This window comes from Pygoscelis adeliae, unplaced genomic scaffold (genome assembly GCF_000699105.1).
Source record: "Pygoscelis adeliae isolate BGI_AS28 unplaced genomic scaffold, ASM69910v1 Scaffold139, whole genome shotgun sequence".
Classification (NCBI taxonomy): domain Eukaryota; kingdom Metazoa; phylum Chordata; class Aves; order Sphenisciformes; family Spheniscidae; genus Pygoscelis; species Pygoscelis adeliae.
Window position 1 is genome coordinate 617,858 of NW_008825613.1, and position 24,168 is coordinate 642,025.

At 39.1% G+C, this 24,168-nt stretch overlaps 2 protein-coding genes across 2 annotated transcripts in view; both read left to right on the forward strand.

Annotated features, from left to right (window-relative positions):
* LOC103924271 overlaps positions 1-24,168 on the forward strand; it is a 391,194-nt gene that overhangs the window by 293,602 nt on the left and 73,424 nt on the right. The window lies entirely within an intron of this gene.
* The window catches only part of LOC103924270 (protocadherin-15), a 376,716-nt gene that overhangs the window by 293,602 nt on the left and 58,946 nt on the right, over positions 1-24,168 (forward strand). The window contains exons 21-24 of the mRNA XM_009332761.1: positions 3,620-3,760; positions 6,038-6,150; positions 20,465-20,574; positions 21,374-21,514. Of these exons, the coding sequence (XP_009331036.1) occupies positions 3,620-3,760; positions 6,038-6,150; positions 20,465-20,574; positions 21,374-21,514 (505 nt within the window). The remainder of the gene's footprint in view (positions 1-3,619; positions 3,761-6,037; positions 6,151-20,464; positions 20,575-21,373; positions 21,515-24,168) is intronic.

Consider the following 24,168-nt stretch of genomic DNA (forward strand, 5'->3'; position numbering starts at 1 on the left):
GAAAGATGATTAATATTTGAGATAATTAAAACTTGCTTCTAAATAGATTTCCCTGGGAAATCTCTCTGGAGATTTTTCTAATTACATTGGTGCCAAAATATAGTAAATAAAAAATAAATCCCTGTTTTGTTATTTTCAGAAATGACAGGAGAAAAGTGTGCTTGATAGTCATATCAGGAACAATAACGTGATAAGATTTTTGTTTATTTAGTAACAAATTACCTACTGTGTGCAGGTTTAATGATGATAGCTTTTAGTCTTCCAAGAGAATGTGAGGACCATTTCTCTGAAACCAAATAGAGTGGATTTCAGCAGGTAATTTCCTCTTAATTATAATGTTGAAGAAAAATGACTGATTCAGAGAATGCCAGGGGGAAGTTGTATAATCACCTTTGTTATGCTGTGATCTCTGAGATTTCTCATGTTTTCAAGGATTTGCACTCTTTAATGTGCATGGTCCCATAAAATACTTTTAACTATTAACATGGTCTTTCATATATTACTTCACTGAACACCAAAATACATCTGGCAGGCCCAGTTCTGAATTGTTAAAGGTGCTGGCTTGCCAGCGGCACTGGAGCAGTGTACTGGCTAATAAACCCTTCCTGGGCTGGATTTCCTTGGAGGGCTCAAAGAGGCCATGGCCTCATCGCTGCTGCAGTTAAAATCATCCAGAGGATCAGCTGTGAAAGTCTCCCCAGACACTCTGTAAATGACTCGGTTGCATCCAGCCCTGTTTGACTTCTCTTTATGTGCAAGGTGTTATGTGCACAGGTTTATGCACGGGGAGGAAGGTTGAGGTGGCCTGGCTGCCTTGACCTCTGTCTTACTCCTTTAGTATTAGACTTAAGTATTCTTGTTCTTGTAATAGCTGTAGAAATGATACCACCAATTAAATTCTTACAAGCTACCTATAATTTTTAATTCAAATAAATATTCTTTGCTGAAGGGTCACTTTTCTCACATCAAAGTATGGTTTCTTCATTGAACAGTCCTACTACTCATCAGAAGTTAATATGGCAAAATCTGACACCATGTTATACAGCTCTGTAGCATGCATTAGCATGATGTAAAATACCTGTGTTAGATCCATTCAAATAAAGTTTTTAGTTTTGACTATGTATTTTGACTGAGCAATTTAGTGCACTTTCGTTGTATCAACAAAATGTTGATATGATTTAGTGAGCTTAAACCACTTTTGCAGCTGTTTCTATTGCTGTTTACAAAAGTAAATTTCCTGTTTCCTTGTAGTTAGTAGCTGACATGGTACACTGAATATATTCTCAATAACAGCAAAGCTGCTTTATACCATGTTATTGAATACAGATGAAAATTACCAGTTCGCTATTAATGAAACTGTGGGCTCTAATATTTTGTCTGTTTAAATACAATGTAAAGGTCAAAACCAAATCTGAGGTTTAGACTCAGAAGCATCAAGAAACTGAAATCATACCGATGATAGGACCTTGAGTTTCTAAGTGCTTCACTGAATCTACTCCTAAATATATTTAGCAAATAACCTAGTTTGAATTTTGTGAAATGTCCCAAGTGTCTACATATCCAGGTAACACAGACTTTGGTCTGCTGAAAAATAGTTATTCAGACATCAGTGTGCAAAAAACCCTCTTTCTTTGCTTTAAACACCTTCTTTGATGCCCCTTTTTCTTACAGCTCTCCAGTACATAGTTTATATTTGTACTGGCTTCACTGCCTTAGGAATCTGCTGCTACGTCACCTTTCAATCTTTGAAAACAATGGATTACTATCAATACTGTTGAAGGGGCACTCACTGAGAATGGAAGTAACCTGTTAAAATTTAATGTCTCCAGACAACCTTTGTAAGAAGTTGATGGTACAATTAATCTCATCTGAAAAGAGGTTGGGCGATTCCTTCCAGAAGTGTCTGCTGCTTTTAAGTTAGATGGGTGCCAGAAACCATCCTGCTGCTAGCAGAGAAGCTCCTCAGGGCACACGTGGGAAAGTGGCTGTTGCAGCAGGGCCTGGGGTGCTAACAGGGAACTGTGGAGATCCCAGGGACAAGCATTGCCACCCATTTTGCTTTTTGAGACTTGATTAGCATCACACAGGTTGGTGCAAGCTGCCAGGGCCCTCCCGTCTCTGTGACGTGGGAGCAGCTGCCTCTTAAGCTGTGGTTACAGGCATGGTGTTACTCCATGTCCTCTGAAGGCCCCTGGAGGGTGACTGCTGGAATGGGATCATTGGGATATAATGGATACTTTAAGAATCTTCATTCTTCACAATAAATGTTATTTATTCAGGCAGTTAGTGTTAAAACAGTTAAATCAGGTAAATAGCCTTCTATTAGAAAATGCTGAGTTACTGATCTGAAAAATTCATCTACTATACTCTCTGGTAATGCCTCTTCTGATTCCCCTTTTAATTTGGTATTTCTGGGTGCATATGCATGCGGACAATTTGTGACACGTGCCTGTTCCTTGTCATTGAAAGAGGGTTTGAACAGTGGGGAGGATTCGTTACGGGGCTACTAATCCATTTGCAAAACTGCATTTTCTGTTACCACTGATATGACAAATATATTCTCCTTTTTGTTTTCTGATGTTGTGCTTAGAGCCAGCTCTGATACCTAATAGTAAGTGGCACTGGTAATGCTCAGCCTCCTGCTGAGAGGGAGAAGCCCTCTGTTACAGGTGGGGAGGGCCACAGGTGTCCGGTCACTTCACACAAGCACTTGTGACCATCTCAGCCCTGCAGAGCGGGGCAGGCTCACCTCTTCAGTGAGGAAGGCGTGGATGTGAGCTTTTGGATGGTTGTGCCAAAATTGCTAGACCTGTACAGTTCAGCCACAGAAAGAGCATGTGTTGAAATATATTTGGAAGCACTGCAGGCCCTATAATCTCTGTGTTTTACTTCTTAGAGATGAGGATTTTGAAATGTATTAGTTCTTCATCACTCGGCTTTGGTGAAAAGTAAAACCTTCAGATGCTGCTGTTTGATTTGTATGTAAAAAAGTTCATTTAGGGTGCATGGTGGGTTTGCCCAGGCAACCCGCTGCTGTTTTCATTCTGTTCCCTCTAAAAGAGAAGCGTGTGAATGTCACATAGGCTGGACTGTCCTATATGCAGGAGTATAGTCTGACTTTTCAGAAAATAACATAACACACATCTTCCCATCTTCAGCAACAAGACACCGTAACTTTCAGGGCAAGCTGAATAAGTGTTGGAGTTTTTAGAGTATTTAGAAGTTTCTTGAACTTCAAAGGAGTTTTTATAATATGTTAAAATATTTTTGAAAGGTGTATTAACTAACCTTAAGCCGTGCCCATCTTCTGTTATTTAAAAATTTCAGTAGTTATAAAACAGACCACTGCTTCTGTCTGTATTTAAGTAGAGGAGTTCTTCAGCTCTCTTCTTTCCAAACCTCTGGTCGTTTTTCTTACTGGACCTCTCAGGTGTCACTGTAAGATATTTTCGGAGGAGGCAGGGGGGATGCTTAGTAACAAACCCAGTTCTGAGGAAGGCAAACTGCAAGTTTTGTTTGTGGTGGTCTGTTTACCAATGTTGCATTTTAATCCTTTACTAACTTCATGAGATGTGTAAAAATACAAAAATATGCAAGTTGCTTTGTTTTTGCCTTACAGGGCACACCAGCAAGTCGAGTCCGATACAAAGTAGATGTTGTCCAGTTTCCTTACAGTGCCAGCATTTTTGACGTGGATGAAAACTCAGGACGTGTAGTAACCCGAGTAAACCTAAATGAAGAGCCAAGTACAGTGTTTAAGGTATGAACTCATATAGCTGTATATTGTCAGTAAACGTTGCCTGCATTTGATGGAATTCCTTTTATCTTCGTGTTTCTCTGTGTTGCTTTATATTGCATAGAAAGATGTGAAATTTTTATTTTGTTTGTTTCTTTACTTCCTTAATTTCTTCCTGGCACATGTTTCGTGCCTTTTTGATTTCAGAAACATTTTGAATGGATGTGATTGCTACTGTTGGGAGGGCAGAAGAAACAGAGAGGCAGCTGAAGGAAACCTCAGTTTTTGAAAGTTATCTTGCTGATCTCTTTGTTTTCAACAGGGCTGTCAGCGTAGCAATTTTGTGAGAACTTTGTAAGAATGGCAAGATATCTTGTAAAGAAAGTTACTGCACAGTTGGATAGCTTGGGACTTCCTGTTCACAAGTGCTGTAATGTAAAGACATTGGCTTTAAGGAGACTTAAATTACTATTGTGTTGTTACTGTTCCTGAAGAGTCTCAAGTGTAGTTAGTGTGGAGTAAGTTATGATTTTAATCAAAATCATTGAGACAGATCTCTCCTCTTAAATCCATGAGTGGAGGGGGTAGTTAAACATGAAAATTGAAGTGTGTCAGTAAGCAAAAAAAATGTATCTATAATATGTGGGGGTTTCTGTGTAATTTCCCTACTTGGAAACTGCCCACCTTCTGTACGGTCATTAAGGTGTGTTTTGTTTCTTCTTTCAGTTAATTTTTGAAATGAGGATTAAAGAGAGGTTTATTTGCATACTTTTCCATTATAAGGAATAAAGCTGTCCATTGTTTTCCACTTCTGAGTGTCCTGTCAAGCACTACTGTCAGCTTGAGTAGCAATGAAATGCTGTTACTGTTTTAGGAATTTAGGACAGTGCTAATTTGAGTTCTTTTCAGTTTTTAACTAACATAGTGGAACTCAAAGGGGAAGAGAATTATCTCTTGGTTAACATCACCGGAGTGTAGCTTTTCTGTTGTTGCACTTTTCATTTTTACTTCTCAGTAATTATTTTGTGTGGCTGTTTTCTGAAGCTGTGATACATAACACGCAGGTGATGTACACATGGACATGGAGCTACATTTCTATATGAAAACTGCTCTATATTAGGGCAGACCAATGGTAAATTTAGCAGAGCGTTACTTTTCAGAAAATATGGATGCTTAGGGAAGAAGCACAGAAAAGACTCCAGAAATCACTGATGTGGAGACTTTGAGTTGGTATTTACATCTAGACCATTGGGTTGTATCTGCCACTGAATCTTCTGTGATTTTTTCCAGTCCATTTTTAATATACTCGTACTTTCTGCAATTATGATATCTTGCACTGATGAGTTCCCTAATATATTGGCTGAAAAAAATGCCTTGTTTTGTTTTAAGCCAGCTCTTCAACGACCTAATTTGAGAATAGCTTGCACTCGCAGAAATGAGTTGAAAACCCTTTGCTAGAATGAGGTGCTGACCTGCTCCATGAAATAAGGACAAATTTAGAGAGAGAGGAAACTTGAAAACTGTCCATTACTCCATCTTCAGTGGGCTGGTCTCTCATCCTTTTGCTAGCAGATAGCTTACCTTCATATGAAAGCTGAAAACAGGTGAACCTATTTGTCCCAGCAGACAAGCACAGATTAAATAAATAGACATGAGTAAAGATCAGATAAGCAAAAGCTTTATAATACACCGCCTTTGGAGAAGGTGGTCTGGTCTTGTCCATGTTTTAGCGTACCAAAGATCTCTTTTCTAAGAGGATTTTTTTGGAGGGGAGGTAATGTTAATTTTTTTGTTTTGATATCAGACCTCAGTTTTAAATATTAATGTCAGCAACACAGAATTCTTACCTAGCACTTTTTCTGTTTTATCGGGAGTTACAGGTGGTTTTTCAATAAAAAATATTCCATTGCATAAATGTAGAATTGAACTATATACCGTTAAAGAAGTTGAAATTGATTCTGGAGTTCTGAGTAAGGACAGTCTGTGATTAGATGTGAAGGGAATCCCCTGAAAAATGTACTTGAAGTTGGCAGCTTGTTTTGGAGGGGTATTTGTAGAAGACTGTTGTATTTGAATTCCAGTTTACTGTGTTTCTGTAAATTTTGTAGCAGATGGTTCAACTTGTGGATGGCTGTCACCTTTTTCCTCTATGTTTTGTTCTTATACAATGTATGATTTTCAGTGAAAGAAAATCTCATCTGACTTGCTAGACCCTGAAAATAACAAGAAGTATTGTTGCAAGTCAACATAAAAAATGTTCTTGCCTATACTAAGAGAGTGATTTTTCTGTATTGTTTATAGCTAGTGGTCATTGCATATGATGATGGAGATCCTGTGAAGTTCAACACCACCACCGTAGAAATTGCTGTATTGCAGCCTTCAGTAATTCCACGGTTTACGCAGGATGAATACAGGTAAAGCATTTATTCATTCACATTACAACTGTTACTTTTTAAGTTGAAATAAGTTCCTGTTTGAATGCTAGTCTGAGATATGTGGGCTACGAAAATACTCTTGTCAGTGTGTGGAAGTGCTTCCTCTGCATATACCTCAACTTTTGTACCTTCTGCTGTTCACTTTGGTTCATGGAAGGAAATAAGACACAAAAATAAGGTTTGAACCAAAGCACCAAAAACCTTGTGTACTTAAAGCTGATAACATATTTACTGATGTTAACTCTTCTTTAGGAAACAAATTGAATGCTGCTCTGAGGAGAGAGCAGTCAGCGCTCAAGTCCACCAGAAGCACGACTGTGTAAAATTACATGCAGGACTTTTTTGCAGCACTCCCCTTTGACAAAGTGAGGGTGGCAAAATACTTTAGAGTTGCTTCTTTCTCTTAGCCACAAGTTATTTGGCAGCCAGCCATTCCCTAATCATATCAGATAGTGGTGCAATTTTACCATCTTAACAGGTTGTCTTCAACTGAAAAGATCTGGGCTGTAGGTGGCAATGACAGTGAGGAGAGGTTTGTTTGAAATTATCCTCTCAAAAGCTGTTGAAAATGTCAGTCGTGGATAAACAAAAAATTTTGTGCATTGAAATTGTAGCTGGGATCACCGGGACTCTAGGTTGTTTCCTCCAGTCTATCTGAGTGTGTTTTGACCCTGTACAAGAGAATTCAGACTCGACGTCTTTGACATTAGAAGTGCAGATGATAGTTATTATTACTACAAGAGTCATAATTTGATAAAGTTTACCCTCTGACAATTTAATAAAATCAACCCCATTTTATTAAAATTCAGTAAAAGAAAAAAAAGTGGTGCACAGGCTGATTAGCTTGTTAAATTTTTTACAGAGAATGTGTTCATAAACAGTTTGACATCTATATAATAATAGGAAGTGATAGGATCAATGCAACCAGCCTCCCGATATCAAGAAGTTACAGCCTTACTGCAATATGTGCTCTTGATTCCAATGTAGCAACATAATCAGTATCAGAATATAATGAGGTTTGTACATATGTTTTCAAAACAAAGTACTGCAGGAAATCAGAAAACAGAAATTGGATGTAATATTACTGGCTTCAGTAGATCCTAATGAGAGGACTTGCCCAGCTATTTTAAGTTTAGACAAAAATTCATGATTTTTCCTCATGATGAGAATATTAGCATTTTGAAGCAATACCTTAAAGAAATGAAAAATAACAAAATACTGCCAGTCCTCTACTAATTTTGTATTTAGTCTTGAAACAACTACAAAATCTGAAGGAATAGTGCAAAATTATAAACTTTACATTTAATGATAGTGCAAATGATAATCCTTTGCTGAAGGATTTTTCTTGAGAGAGATTATTCCTGATGCTCCCTATATTTTATTAGATATCTTCAAATGTATGAAGTGTAGTTTAGGTAATGTAGCAAAAGGTAGTCCTTTAAATAAAAATGTTTCCATTTGTTACTATGATTTCAGATATCATGTCAGTGCATGCAATTTCTGAATAATATTTAAAGCCTTTCTGTAATAGACTTAACCTTCTGTGTTCCTGCTGCTCCCTATATTTTATTAGATATCTTCAAATGTATGAAGTGTAGTTTAGGTAATGTAGCAAAAGGTAGTCCTTTAAATAAAAATGTTTCCATTTGTTACTATGATTTCAGATATCATGTCAGTGCATGCAATTTCTGAATAATATTTAAAGCCTTTCTGTAATAGACTTAACCTTCTGTGTTACTATTTTCAAGAAAAAAGTGAACAGGTCCTATATGCATAGCTGTGAGGAAAAAAAAAATGTGTAGCTATGTTTAACAGAAGGACATGAAAATATGATACTATGAGACCTTTCCAAGGTACTCCACATTTTGGGTAAATTACAAAAGATAATTTACCTAGCCTCAGGAGGCAGCCAGAGGACTGGAGCCGCTAAAGAAGACTCTTCACTGCTAGGGGCATACTTAGTAATGCACTTTGTTTCCTCTTTCTTTTATCAATTTATTCTGAATGGCCTTCACCTTTAAGGAGCTTGTCCTTGAATCTTGCCTGGTGACAAATGTGATCCCAAGCAGTGTGTTCTGGGAGAGGCTACAATGCAGCCACAGTGCTAAACTGCTGAGGCCAAATACAGCATGAGTCCAGCCTCAGGACGACTTGGAGCATGGTGTGGTCCACCTCTGCGATGTAGAAGAGGTATCTTGCAGTTCTCATGTCAACCAACACAGTGTTTTTGTTTGCAGAATTGTGAGAAGAGACTTTAAGGTTCAGGAGCACAGGCAGAGTTTGCATTGCTGCTGAAAAATGAACTGAGCTCATGCTTCCTGAGGCCACCTTCAGCTCCAGTTTTATCCCAGGAGGTGGGAACTTTATTTCACTACAATGAAGGAAGCTTACAGTGAAAAGTGGCTCATATCCCCTAATACCCTTAGATGACAACTGAATAACCCACGTTATCTTCTCCTCCTTGCGAACTCATCAGGATAAGCTGAATAGGCTAGTTTCTCTTTCCAAAGAAATAGCGCTACTCCATTCTTGGTAAAGTCTTTGATGCACACCCATCGTAAAAAAACTCTTAAAATCTTTCGGGGGCAGCAAAGGCAATTACTCATTTTCTTCGTCGTCAGAAATTAAATTAAAATAACCCCATAACTTTCTGATTCAGCTCTGAGACCCTCTCAAACATTTTGGAGCAGGACTAGTTTTGATTCCTAAGGTTTTCAGGGATTGTCACACTCTGCAAACTGCACTTTGTGTTTGGTTTCTTGACAGTGATGCAAGCTGAAACTGGCAGGTTTCATATAACCTTATTTTTCAGTTGACATAGTATATCTGTAGGGTAAATGTCAGCACAGAGTAATGGTGTTGCTTGCAAAATGATACACTGTTGGATGTGGATACTAGAATTTCTGAAGGATTGAGAATTAGTGGCTTTAGAGTGGATTAGTATTGATCTTTGCTTGCATAATTATCATAATCTGGATGATTCCAGCATTGTTTTCTAGCTGCTTCACAAACTTCTTTCTGTGTATTTAGAAAAAGGTCACAGTTGAACAGTTTTACAGAATAAAGCTGCCTGCGCGGTTGCAGCATGTATTACAAATCAGAAATAAATACAAAAAATAGGAGAGAGGGAACCAGATGGCATGATCAAAAAGGTATAGCTGCGCTAGGCAGATAGGGAGATAAAAGTGCAACTCTGCCTTGAGCTGTTGGTCTGGCAGCTCTCTGCTCTGTCAGAAGTACACCAGCACGTTAGGGTCTCTGCTTGGAGTCCTGTTCATACTGAGGGAGGCTTTGATTGATTATTATCCATGTCTTAAAGTGACTTCCACAGGAGGCAGCAGTCAAGTAGATGAGAGTCAGAGATTTGCATTTTATTCACTGGCTTTCCCTTGGCATTATTCCATAATTTGGGGCAAATTAATTAGTCTCTTTTTCCCCCCACCTTCATTGTTTGGATTGTAAATTATACTGGAGACTTCTAAATGCTGCTGTGCTATACCTATAAAGCAGCAAAGGGAAGTTAAGAGCTCTGAGAACCATAAAATACAAGATGGAGCAGTTGCTTTATGACAAGTCAGTGATAAAATATAGTTTCTTCCTAATGACTGAGGTAGATGACCGCTAAAGTACATCAGAAAGGTATCTGCTGCAACCACTCAACTCTTCTGGTGGGAACTAGCAAGTCAAGGCCAAGCATCCCAGCAGCCTGGGTGCAGCATGCTTTTGGACGTTCCTCCTCCACGCACTCACACCCTGTTAGAAGCAGAGCAGCATCAGCCAGCAGGTCTGCATGATCTGGTCCAGCAGCTTGTGAAGATGCCACCCCAGGTGCTTGCAGACCATTAGCATAATTAATAAGGGCCAGATGATCCATGCCTAGTGCTCCTTGCACGTGACCATCTTCTGGGGACACCAATACACTGCCAGTCCCACAGATCTGTCTCTAGTGCATCCTTAGATGTGAGCCTAACTGCCTTCACGGCACTTCAGCTGGTACTGCAGGCTATCCCAGTGCTCCTAGCCTGGATCTTTGTTCTGAAGCTGCAGAATTTAACTGCATTAGCAATGTGGATCCTTCTCTACTTGGGTCCTTGTCTGTCCTTGTCATGGATATTAAACATGACTTTAAGAGAGCTGACAGCAGCAGTGCCTGCTAAATAAAGTGTTTTCCAAACCAAGCATCGGTTGCTTGTTCCACAAAAACAACGCAAAATGTGAAGAGGCAAATATCAAAAAGAATCAAAGGCCTATAACATGCAGACATTTAATTGTAGATGGCTAGTCCACCACTAAGCCCACTTGACCTTTTGCTGCCAGGGAAGGACACTGCTGCTGCTGCTCTTCTCGCTGCATCTCCCTGCGGGGTGGTTGGCAGTCACTCGGATCTTGCTGGTTCTCCAAAGCACTGACGGCAGAGGGAGGCACAAGTGCTGAACCTGACGCATGGGGCGGTTGTCAGCAATGTGTGGACAAGGCCTGAGCAGTCACTTCCACTGCCTCTCTCCAGCCGACGTGACAGCCTGGAGAGCAAGGGTCAGGGGGTGCTGGACACAGCAAGATGATGAAGAAAGGGATGCTGGCACACAGCGCATGAGACTTTCTGCATCGCTGCCCAAAACAGGCTGTGGCCATTCACACAGTTTATTAAGGTTTTTAATGCTGACTTTGATCTCATTCTGCTTTGTACTGGCGAAACAGCCACGTCTCTGGCAACAAATCACTTGCTTGGGAAAATCAAATCAACTGTTTTGAGTGCTCCTTTCCCAAGCTGTTATTTCTCTTGTCCTGATGGCTCCACCTAGATCACCTCTTGATTGAACTCCAGAGCAAGTAATTGTTCCAGAAGTTTCCATTTCTTCCAAAAAGGTAATGGCAGCACTTCCATTTCTTAATTAACAGATCATAATTAGTAGCGCTATGGAACAGTGAGAACCAGATGTGAAGTGAACCTCAGATGAATATAAAGAGATTTTTTTTAGCAAGCCTGTCCTCTTGATGAGTACATTCTCATTTTAAAAAAGTAAAAGTTCAAAGAGACTTGGGATCTTTTTCTTGTTTTGTTAATTAATAAATATCACATCCTCTGCAACTAGAAGGTCATTGCTAATAGCAATGTGCTGCTGTAGCAGGAAATGAAATGTTAACGAAAATCAGTGTCATTGGTTCCTAATTATTGCCTGTGGGCACATTAAACAGGTGTTCAGCCATTTCATAGCAGAAAAAGGAAAATACTGGAAACTTTTAGCTTCTGTTAGTATTGCATTGTAGGTCCCCAACCTGTTTGAAAAGATGTGTCCAGTTGTATGGTAATCTGAAGTTTGGTTCCAATATGTGAGGAAAAATATGAAGTTGCAAATTTGAGGCTGTGTAGAATGTGTTCTGGTTAAAAAGTGAGATTTTTGTGACATGTGGACCTCTTGCTCAGTAGAAGATACGATGTAATGTTTTCCACTTAATTAAATCCATCAATACTCTAGGCAGGTATCATCCAAGCAAAGAGCTGTGTATCATAGGATTTCACAAAACAAAATTATGGAAGCATATCAGGAGTTGGTTGGAAGTGTTATTCCAAGAGGCTTTTCCCAGTTCTCTGATTTCCTGCTAACAGTCAAACAGTTATTCTCATGGAGAAATAGGAAATGGGGAATCTTGCACAGCAGCCTTGAGGGTGTGGGTAGTATTTAATGTTTGAAATCTCTCTAATTTGGTGCCTCCTTCAAAAAGGTGCCCTTTTGCACAGAACAGCATCCACAATGTTGCAAATGTCTGAGGCCTTGTAGAAGCAACTGTGCTTTTCTTATCATGGGTATCCTACTAAGTCAGTCATCCTTCTTTACAGTGCATACGAGAGAAATACAAGTATTAAGAGAAATGAGTTATTCCAGGGAGAGGAATAGGTTGATCTATACATGTCTTAAAAAATCAGGAGTGATAAGTTCTGTTCAGAAATGAGGACAGCAGCTGAGAATGTCCTTTGTTCAAACCAAGAGCAGAACAGGGGAAAAAACCCGAACCATATACATCAGGCATTTGGAGGGGAAGGGACCATTTTTGTGTTGTTGGAAACAGTGAGGTTTCCAAAACTATTTTCTTACTGATTTACTTACTTGTCTCTGACATGTTGCTTTGAGAAGTAATTTGAGAAGTCATAACTGGTTTCCTATAAGTAAAATTACATTATTCAGGGGATCAAGATGCTTCCTAAATGAAACCATGTGCCGAAGTGGCAGGATATGAACTTCTGCCTTAGATGCAGTTGGTTTTTCATCAGGCAGCTCGTGAGCTGTATTTCTTTAAGCCTCTGTTTACTTAAGTTTTCTTTTTTTCTTTCCTATTAGAGCTCACTGCCATTTTAAGTAGTGCTCAATTAGGGGGTCATTTCACCCTTCTTGTAACAGGAGTGCACAGGATTTTAGTTTTGTCCCTCAAAAGTGTTTTGTTTAGTGATGGTAGATTTTAGAGTATCCATTTGGGTAATCCTCGTCCCAGGATACCCAGGTCTTACCACTGCTTCTCCCACCTTTCCCATAATGGAATTTACTCTTACATTTTATGAATGAAAGACGTGAAAAAGAGTGAAATATCACTGGCAAAGTTTTTGATGCAGCACTTCTAAGGTGGCGGGAAAACTAGTCAATGTTTTCTTCAAACTGAAGCTAGAGGAATGATGCATAGGTTCCAACATTTGTTTTTAATTTGCCTCACATGTCAGTCGCAGCTTGGCTTCAGGAAAATATGTGTGATTTGCCTTTGGAATTGATGTTTTATGGTGGTGTTCTCCTGGTACTTTTTGTTTTGTAATAAAAAATAAGAAAGCACACTTTAGCATGTGGTTATAAAAGTTAGGAAATTAAATTATTTCTACAGTAGATACTGAAGCATGGTTTGCCATTGAAAAATGAGCGAGTTAGCAGATGATTACAGTGTAGCAGAAGCAGCACCCTTTTTTTCTGGTTTTCCTTGTTTTAGTAGTGCTACATTGGATTTTATTAAAATCTTCTACTTCTTTTTACCAAATGAAAAGGAAATTCTAATTTTACATAATTTTTTTTTTCAATGAAATATCATGGTGAAATAAATCTGGCTGCATGTTACCTGGTTATACCAGAAGAGGTAAGCACAGGGTCCAGGTCCGTGCAGGGCATCTGCCTTGCTGTGCTTGGTGAGGATGAGGGTCAGAGCTTTCAACACCATGTTGGAGTTTAATGTAATATACAACTAAGTCTCTCTGGGACTGAATATGGAATAGAAATAATACACAACTGTAGTATTAAACCCTATCGGCTTTTGGCAGTGTGTTATGAGAGCGCAAAGCCACGGCATTATCCTTGGTCTTAGAATTGATCCTATCGATACCCCTCTGCCTGACCAATTCAAGTATGTGAATGTGTCCTACATTGTGCTTGATGGGAATTTTTTTTTTCCTTTTTGCTTCTGTAGTAATCCTGACAGAAATTTTCATGTCTTCGTCCTTAGCTTTAATTTAGGAAGATTGGTGGGATAACACAAACGCATTATGCCTGATGACAGAGAGTTCACGGGAACAAAAGTTGACATTTGGTTTAAAAAATAATAGGTTATGACAGGAGTTCTTTGTAACAATGTCCAGATTGCCTTGTCATCTGTTTTAGAGATAAATACCATGAAAAGGTCAGAATGTCTTGAACCAATTTGAGAATTGAGACAGAAAGTGAGGATATTAAGTACAGTAAGGAATACATGATCCTTTCAGGACACTTTGAAGATAAACTGCTTGAAAAATACATCTAATTAAGAAGAAAATATTCTTTTCTAGAAAAAAAGAATCACTGTCTGACAAACTGTTCAGATTGTTACAGTTGCACTTACTGGAAACTGAAAATTTGTGAAATTGTTCGATTATTGCTCTAAAATGTGGCTAGGTCCTTCTTTTTTTGAGTAAGGACAGGAAGCCAAGATAGCCTAAACGCGTTGGTGAAAGGATTAAAAGAGCTGCCATCATGATGTTTACTTCTTGCTCTTGTTTCTTTACTTTTAGTTTTGCTGCACCAGTTAGAAACTTGTACATTTTTTTCACAATTTTAAAAAGTCAGCTGCATACCCAGACCAATTTAAGTGTTTCTGTTTGTTGAGCTTTTATTAGCTATTTTAGTTTCCATATAACTTCACTGTTAGCTCGCTTCATTTTAGACACTCTAGTGCTCTGTCTGCACTTGACTTTTCTCCAGAAAAATATATAAATTAAATTGTTTTTAATGGCTTACATAAATTCTCTTTAATGCAAAGCATCAGACAGACAAAAAGCCAAATGAAATCACTTCCCATGAGGAGTCGAATGAAAAGAGTCTGTGCAGGAATGAGTAAGCTGCTCATAAACATGTTTCAAATAGAAGAGGGTGGAATAGCTTCAGGTAAAATGCCCTTGAGATTTAAAAGTAGCTAAGGCCAAAACACTTTAAGAAGCTGTAATGTGAGAGAAGGTAGGGAGGCGATTTTATCAGGAGAGGTCCAAATGACATTTGGACAAGTTGAGCTAAGAATCTTAGCAATGTAATTAAAAAAAAAAAAAATTTAAGTTCTGAGGTATGCTTATGGACCTCCATGAACTAAAATATAATCCACAAAATAGAGTCAACTGAAGTGTCTAATTCAGAGTACATACACATCACACTATTAAACTAAACCAATTTTCCAATTTATTACTGGGTTTGCTGGCTTTAAATTTCATTTTTTATTAAATCTCATGTTCGTGCTTTTGGAGATAGAAAAGTTTCATGGTGAATTTAAAGCATGTTGGATATCAGGCAAATTGAAAAACGGATGAGAGTCTGACGTGTTTAGCAAAGGGAAAAGAGAAGCAGAAAGAAGAGAGGAAAAGTTAAAATTTCACTTTGGACATTAAAAATAGTTATGCCCTGCAATGTATTTGGTATGTGTTCAGTCTCCTTTTCCCCCTCTGATCAAGATACGGATAATTGAGATATAGCAAATTAAAAGATATTATTCTTTTACAATTTGTATCCTTTTTCAGTGTTTTTGTGTATAAATAATGACTTCATTTTAATCCTATTGTTCTTCTAGTTTGGGGTTGCTTTTTTTTTTTTCTGAGGGGCAAACACATTTTGTGGCACGGTTTCATACTGAAGCAGTAAGCAATGCGATAGAGGCCTCAAAGAAATACAGGCAAATCTTAAACTTGTTCAGGGGTAACTAAATCAGAAGAGTGGGACAGAAGACACATTATTGAACATCTATTTTGTCAATTTTAAATTACTTTGTTCTTTCCAAATCCGAGGCCATCGGATACCAATCTTATCTCAGCATGGCACAAGCGATTGAGGCTGCTCCTTTTTTACACTTTGCTGCCTTCATGCCCTCTTTTCCCACCACGGCTTTTCAGGAAGGGTTTGGGCAGGTAGGGTGGTGTCACGCGGAGGCTGGGGATCCTACAGGGTTTTTGTTGCACCGCGGTGATGGGGGCCCCTCCTGGTATCCATCCCATCCTGAATGCTAACAAGATACCATTTACTACTTCTGTGAAAGCATTAAAGTGAAGATCGACCAACTTAAATGGCACATTGCTGTGACAGTTACAGAAAAATACCATGTGAATGAACGAAACATTGGTATAGAAATATACTTATTTTGCCATGGTCAAAAATGGTTGTGCAAAGGAAAGTGTTCAGGAGGTAAGATTAAGACTATGGGTAGACTAAGTTGCAGCTGAGGTGGCTAAAGTGTGTGTTAATTGCTGTTTATCCCATTTCACCCTAAGATTTATGGGGTGCAAGTGGATTATCATGTTAATGCATGGGGCCTTCTTACATTCAGTGGCTGATTGTATGTGGATACCCATGCAGGTACGTATTGGGGAGGAATATTAGAAATGACGTATTTGAGAAGGTGTTTTGTTTAGAAGCTCAAAAAGTAACTGTTTCATATAGAATATTTCTAGTAAGTCAGCACTGGACTGTAAGGCAATGGCATGCCAATCCCATGCAGGTGACAGTGACAGAAATGTACTGTCAGGTACCGTCAAAGCCTGTGGCTGGCAGGGTAATGACTATATTGGCAGTTGCACTCAGGGGCTCAATAAGGTTTTGCAAACATCATCAAACAAAAATACCTTCAGACGCTCTGAATCCTAATCATATGTTGAATTCACAGCAGTACCCTTCCCTTTCACTATGCTGTCAGTTTTCTAAGCCTTCTCTGGGTGGCTTGGACTGGATTGCATTGCTTTGCGAGTGTCATGTCTTCTCACAAAAATAACCAGCATTTATCATCCAGTAATGCAAAATTATTGCATAAAAATGTCCTTGCCTGTCCCCTAAAAAGGCTTCAAATAGTATGTCTACCACTTACAAAGAAAAAAAAAAAAGGCACTGTTGTACATCTTAGTCATTCAAAAATTGGAAAATAATGAACTTATTCCCAAAGAAAGCTTATTAGAGCTTGTAGTACAGGATAAAGAACAGTATATTGTCAGCTGAATACCATTGTCTTTTGCCAGTTCACTTCTCTACAATTCAGCAAAATGTTCTTAAGAGACCAGCTGTATGTTTTAATTCAGCTGATGCATTGCTCCCATTGAACCTGATCACCTTAGTTAAATCAGGGAAATGAAATCAATACAATTACTGTGGCAGTTTTCTGTCCACTCCCTCTATAGCCTCTCACAGCAAACACAAAAGCTGCTTGCTAATTGATATTGATTTGTCAATTCATTGAATTCAGCTATGTCAGAGGGGAAGTTACAAGGCCATTTCCATTAAAAAAATATGCTGAAAGTGTGCTTCAGATGAAATGTGGGTTTTGTGTAGACACTGTCATGAGGTTTTTTTGTTCAAATTATATGCCTTCAGAAGAAAAAGAAAACAATATAATAGATAATGCAACATAAAAAGGATCATTTTCCTTGCTGGCCTGCATTTCTGACCTCATCAAAAGAGCTACAGCTTGAAATGCTTTCAGATTTGACAGCCTTTTTTTCCTGTCTCTAAGATTAACCTTTGCGTTTGTAAAATGCACATTATTAAGTATTTTATAGCACTAGTTTTGCAGCTTAATAAATCAGGCAGCAATAATGAATTTTATTTCTAGTGCTGATAGCACACTTGAGGCAGAAGGTTGGGAGCCAGAGTGATCTGCTCTGTGCATTTGTGTCTGAGTAAAAGTGAACTTACCATCATCTTTTTCTGTGAAAAAATCAGGAGGGCAATGTGTCATGCACCGTATAGTACCAAAAGGCGGGGAGGAAAACGACCACTACTCAGACTCCACAGTCAGGCGGGTACTATATGGTGACAGTTTATTACGAGAGCCAGAATCCTTAAGCAAGCATACAGGTTCACGAATAGTAACACATAACATGACACAACTACGTACACAGGGAGGGTAATACGACCTGTCGATAAGGATCAAGCCGGTGGTCACAGATGGTTCGGGGATCTCAGTCCAGCTGAGAGGGAGCTCCAAGGAGCCTCCTCCAGTCTGCACCCTTTTGTGCTTTTGTTGCCGCATGGTCTCAGTAGATAAGCCCTTGGTTGGGTCTTATCTTTCACTCAAATGCGCCCTCTTCTCCCCTTCCCTCTTATTTTAACAATGAGGAGCTGTAATTGCTAAATCACTAAACTAAGTGCTCAGTATCACAAGTTGGTGTTACTTTATGCAGGCGAGGTCCTCCTTTCACTTCCCCACCTTAGGCTTTCTCTCTCAGTGCGTTCAAATGTGTTTCAGAGCCTGAGTCTTTAGGCCCTTGACATAAGTTTAGGCCTCAGAACTGTGAGAGGTATGGCAGAGGTGGACTTATCAAGGATGACAGTGTCCGAACAGGCAAGAGCTATGGGGCCTTTGCTCCATCCTGTCCCCCATTTCTGCACAGTCATCGCTCCCTTGTGTCCAGCTGCATGGGGGCATGGGCATAAGTTTCACTAAGATTTGCGAGAGGTGTGGCAGAGCCAGACTTATCAAGTGAGGACATACTCAAGGATGACTGTGTCCGAACAGGCGAGAGCTATGGGGCCTTCGCTCCATCCTGTCCCCCGTTTCTGCACAGTCCTTGCTCCCTTGTGTCCCGCCACATGGGGGCATGGGCATCACACAGTGTTTCAGCGAAGTCATTGTTACATGATCCGGTGTGGCTCAGCCTGAAATAGTGTTTTCTCCCCATTATTTGTACAGCAGAAGGCCTAGGGATGCTCAGAATAATTGATACCTCACCATGCTAAGTGAGATACGGTGTTTTAATTTAAGGCAGACTGGGCCCTCCACAGGAAGCAAAACAAAACAAGTAAATAAAGCAATGGAAGATGTTACAAGAAGGGAAGGAAGAGTGCATCTTAGCCCTATGGGCCATGGATATGGTTTGCCTTTAGCATCTTGTTTACAGGTGGTGTAATCTGGAGCATGAGCGGTCAAGCCAGCAATACGGTGCCGTAACTGGATTAAGCTGAGAGCAAGAACTCAGGAAGAACAAGAGAAGTATAACCCTTAGGGCAAAGTAAGGGAGTACTCAGAGAATCTAGGGTCAGGGTGAAGGCAGTCTGAATAGCAACTCGAGAGAAGAGGCAGAAGTATAGGTAAACTCCTGGCCCACGTTCATGTAGGCAGAAGGCAGTTGCTGCAGAAAGCTGCAAAGCATGAAGGAAAGTACATCATCTCCAGGGCAAGAGGTCATGTAACAGGCATCGTCACCCAAATTACCCAGGTCTCTTTTTTTCTTTTTATTTTTCTTTTTTTTCTCTTTTTTTTAACATTAATGAATAATTTACCCACTGGAATTTTTTAACTTAATTCTGTATATTCAGTGTCATTATCTAGAACTTTTTCTAGGATGTTTGAACCAATATTCATCCTAAAGAAAATGTCTGTAAGACAGAGATCAATGGCAGATTGTTGGTCTCTTGGTGCATGATGGCAAAGGTTTGGGTTCAATAGTTAGGATTGCAACCTCGGGTTCCAGCTTTCTGCCCTTGGAATGGGAAAATGTGGTGTGGGGTGGAGAATTTGAAAAATACCTGGACGATGAAAAAGAGAAGTCATAAAATATTCTCTGAAATGAAAGCAGGTGTAGATTCTGTCCAGAATTTTGAAGATCTCTGCACAGCTGAAATACTCCTTAAAGTCTACTCCTATTTAGGAGCCTATTTCAACTTATACTCATCTGTCTTTTATTTTGTTATATACCGAATGAGTGTAATTTTTAAAAATGGAAAATATCTGGATAATGCTAGTTTTAATAAAGATGCATCTGCATTTATGGATGAGTGAAAAAATTTCCTTTCAAATGTATTTGTTCACTAGCATGAATAGTTTTAAGCACGAATTCTGCCTTTACTTGCTGTGATGAAAATCTGAACATTTGATTTGAGATTAGCTCAAGAGTCTCACTTCTTGTTGAAATTGTTTGGATTGCTGTTTTAAATACATTGGCACAGACTCTTTGTTCATTCTGAAGTAGTTACAGTTTCCTTGAGGAAACAGCATTTCAAAATGTTACTCATCACATTTTCTGAGGAGATAGCGTTTGAACAATAGAAGAGAAAGAGTGAAGTAATTCTTCGCTGTGTTTCAGGAGGAAACTCATTATTTATACATGATGAAACTATGCTGAATATGAGATGCTCAGTTTTCAGTGTTTGTAGGGTACAAAGAACATGAGATACTGATGTGTTAGTACTGTCTTTACACGAAACAGTGCTCTGTGAATCAGAAACAATTTACTGAACGCTTAAAAGATGTGTCTGTATACTTGGGTTGCATTTGATTTCCTAAAAAGCATCTTGGCTTTTAGTACCAAAATGGGTTGACAGGAAAATTTTTGGATATTTCTGAAGAGCAGAAAATCCTGTGGAGGTGTCTTTAAAGTGCTTACTGTTTAAATGATAGAGGTTTACCTGTGAATGAATTTTCCTGCATGTGTTTCTATAGATTACTGAGTTTTCTTAGTAGAGGTGAGTATTATAAAAGAGCTATTATGCTCTAAATTTTACTTGCAGTTTATCAGTCTGTGGTGGTTCTTGTGTTTCTGTTATTTCCTACTCATTATTCCTTGCTTTTCCATTTCTCATGTCAAAGAACCATTATATCTTTATATTGTCACCTCTTGCCAGTTAGACTTCCTACTGTTTTTTGCATTTGCAGAGGCAAAGGTTAAACCTTTGCCTTTTTAATATGTCTTTCTGTAATAACAGATCCTCTTGCTTTGGCAGCATAATAGATGGATGAAACTGCTAACCTGAGGAATAAGTTTCAGTAATCTGCTGTTCAGGCAACGGGAAGATAACACAAACACTTTTGTTCAATTCTGCAGACCCCCTCCAGTGAGTGAAAGTGCACCAAAAGGAACCGTGGTCGCAGTTGTTACAGCAGCTGCCTTGAACCAGACAATTGTATATTCAATTGTTGCAGGAAATGAAGAGGGTAAGTACTAATATTTCAGTCTTAGTGGTTATGCTGAGCCTAGTGCGTGCATCAGAAGTCTTCAAGAAATAGTGATTAGAAATAAAGCTGCTGAGCTGAAATCCCGCCTCATCTGTACAAGCAGGAGGGCAGTACAAGTGGGAGGGACTGCCCTTATCAAGCCTTTAGAGATCAGCTAAACGTCAGATTAGCTAGCGGAATTACAGTAAAAATTAAAATAGTGAAATTTTCACTGATGTGAAAATTCACATTGGTGCCACATGGTGTGAATCTATGGCATACTGAAATAAGAATATAAATAGCTTTGGAGTTATACTTCATGCTTAGAAATCTTTTTTAAGGCATTATAGACTTCGCCATGCTGTAGCCACAAGTATTAGATTAGAACCTGATATTTAAACATAACATCATTCCTGCATTTGCATCCTTCTCGGGTACTCTCCGTGATCCACCTTGAAATCTCTAAGCAAGACTACACTAAATTATTTGGAGGGATGTGGAAGAATTCCCCGTCCCATCCTCCTTTTTGTGAGAGTGGGCTGTTTGTCTTCTCCGCTCTTGCCAGTGTGTCCTCAAGTTGGTTATTTCAGTACCAGGTCAGATTCAGCTGCTGCACTCCTTTGAAGACAGCTTCAAAGGGGAGTTATAAAGGCTTTTAGAGGCCTGAGGGGAGCGATGGGAACGACTTTCTGAAGGCAGTGTCAGAGAATAGTGTCATCACCAAAATAAAAGCACTTAAGCATTAAAAAAAAGTGTTCATGCGTCTTAGAAAGTTACTTCTGTTTTTGCTGGATTTCAGATGTGTTTGCTATTAATAATAGAACAGGCGTGATCTCAGTTAAAAAGTCTCTGGATTATGAAAGTGTGAAAAATTATGACCTTCGAGTTCAAGCAGACTCCTTACAAGTGGTACGATCCAATCTGCGTGTCCCTTCCAAAAGTAAGTTTAAAAATCCTTATTTTTAAATATCTTTTTAATATAGATATGTATTGTTATTTTTTGAGGATATTGATAACTGCACTCTAGCTAGTGTCCTTGTTTTGTTGTCAGAAATACAACAGTGATGATGGTATGTGAGCAGCAGAGAGTGCATTTGTGGATCTCTACATGGAGCTGATCAGTCTTTAGCTAAATCCTCACAAATCATTTCCATGTTACACAGTTGTAGGTCTCACTGATACAGACAAAAGTCATGTTTATGTATAAACAGAGTGTTAATGGCACAAATTGAACTTTTTCAGTGTAATTAGGGCTTTTTGTGATGGAATGTCCCAGGTACTTTTTTGTAAACACATTATATAGCCCAAATACAGACTTCCTCCCTGCTGGGCTGGTAACATCGAAGCAAATGTTGGGACACTACCGAGAGGAATGGGAAACAGATACACAGCAAAGGTGACAGGAAGAAAAAAAGACTCCTTCAGCACCCCTGAGGATCTGTGTGGAGCTTATTGCAACCCTGACTGAGAGCAAACTGGAGGCAAGGACCTGCTATGACAAAGACAAGAAGGTTCTTTGCAGCATCTCTAGGCAGGAAGGAGTTTATTTACAAACTGTTTTGCTTTGGCTCTGTCTCATGGTGAGGGTTTTCTTTTTCCCTTTAATGGTTTACTTTTTCTAATAAAAGTAATTCAAAAGGTCTTTTGATGGTTTTTATCATCCTCCCTGTAAGGAAAAGGTCTGGGAAGTCTGGCTTTCAAACATCTGGCTCACTTAGTGTCCTGTCCCATCCTATACAACTTCCTATTTAAGCCACAGTTGGGCCCTAGTGAAAAAAAAAACAAACCTTGTACCAAAAAGTATTTGTTTGTTGTCTCAATTTTTTTTTCCCCCTGTATTTTTGGTCTCTGTGAGTCTCAGTTTTTCCCTGCTCTAGCTAAGGAGCATCATGGATGCAATGAAAATAAGCCCAGGGCGGTGGACTGTTGCACTGAGAAAAGGGCAGTGAGGAATTGAACATTTGTTTAAAGGCTATGAAAATATTGCCACCTTTCATTTCAAATTGAATGTAAGATTATTTCAAGCCTGTCCAAGAGATGCTGCTATACCATCTCATTGTACAGGGGGTGGCAGTTAAAATACATGCATCAGGCTTTCCAATACTACCCATATAACCAGCAGAAGATTTTTGGAAATTGAGCATGTATTACCATGGATAGTTCTTCTTCCTTAAGTAAGAATTGAGTATGTGTGTGGTGTAACATGTAGGGATTAGTCAGTGGTCAAAAGTTGAATTGTATTAACAGCAATGTAAGATTCCGTTTGCTGTTACGGCCACCATTGATGATGTATCTGGAGAGGGAGAGAATGAGAGAGCTAGTGCCAGTTGACTGCATTTCTTTGTGTCTGGGAGAGGTCCAGTTAAGGTTATATTCTGTAAAATGCAGCCAGACCATACGCAGTGAGGAGATAAGGCTTCTGTGCAGCATACAGCTCTTTTCAAATCTTTCTCTGACATGGGTGAACAGATGAGGGAGTCAGCAGGTTCCAGTAGAGGTCTTTGGGCAGACCTCACAGGTCAGGGCAGCAGTGGCCTCTGTATCCCTCTTCCAACTGATAGTCTGCACTAGAGCCGTTCTCCCAGCTGGGCAGCAGTTTTAAAAAGGCGATGGCTGAATTATTTTATTCGGGGATACTTGATAATGACTGGAGTTTGAATTTGGTCCAATTTAAAGGAAGACATGCACTTGCTGTATGCGTTTGGATATCCATGGGTATACAGCATGTATTAGGTTTTGAATATGCACTGTGCTGGATGGATAGCTAAAGAATTTGGTAGATGTATATTTTTAAAATGCTTTACAAGTATCTGGCTAACTAAATCACTTACGTCTTTGTAATGGAGATCCCTTGACCTCTAGGTTTGATTCTTACATTTGTATGATGTATGTCTTTCCATTTTCTAGGCTCTTTTTTCTTTCTTGATGAGTTTTAATCAGGTTAAATGCTACTTCAGAGTTTCAGGACGCTGAATTGATGAACTACAGTGGAAGGAGATGAGACGGAATTAATGCACCACTGTGGACTTTGGTGACATTGAAATGATGAACCACTTTGGAGATACGTGACTTTGAATGCACTTCTCTAGAATTATGTGACATTGAATTAATACACAGCTCTGACATTCAATGGCAATGAATTGCTGCCAGTTCCGGTGTTAGATACCACTGAATTGGTGAACCATTCTGGAATTTGTTGGCAGTGAATTGATTACCTAGTCTGGAGCTGCAATGATGAGCCCTTCTGGAGCTAGATAACACAGCACTGACAACCTGCTCAACCACAAAACAGTGCTGAATTTTATGAAACTCAGAAGCTAGGTACCAAACTGTTTTTAACTGTGTGGTATTCTAGAAGATAATTATATAGAAGTAGGAGTTTGAGTTTTCATCTGTGCAGTGGAAAAGTGGATGATACTGCATTAAATGTAACTAAGCTTGTCATTCAGTGGTAGTGCCAACTGATAGCATAGTAATAATTGAATAAATAAATGAGGAGAGAAGGTAAATTGAGATGTCGTTTGGAGTATGAGAGCATAAAATTGGTGACTTAAACTGGGATTTTAAAATATGGTGAAAAATCATGCAAAATCA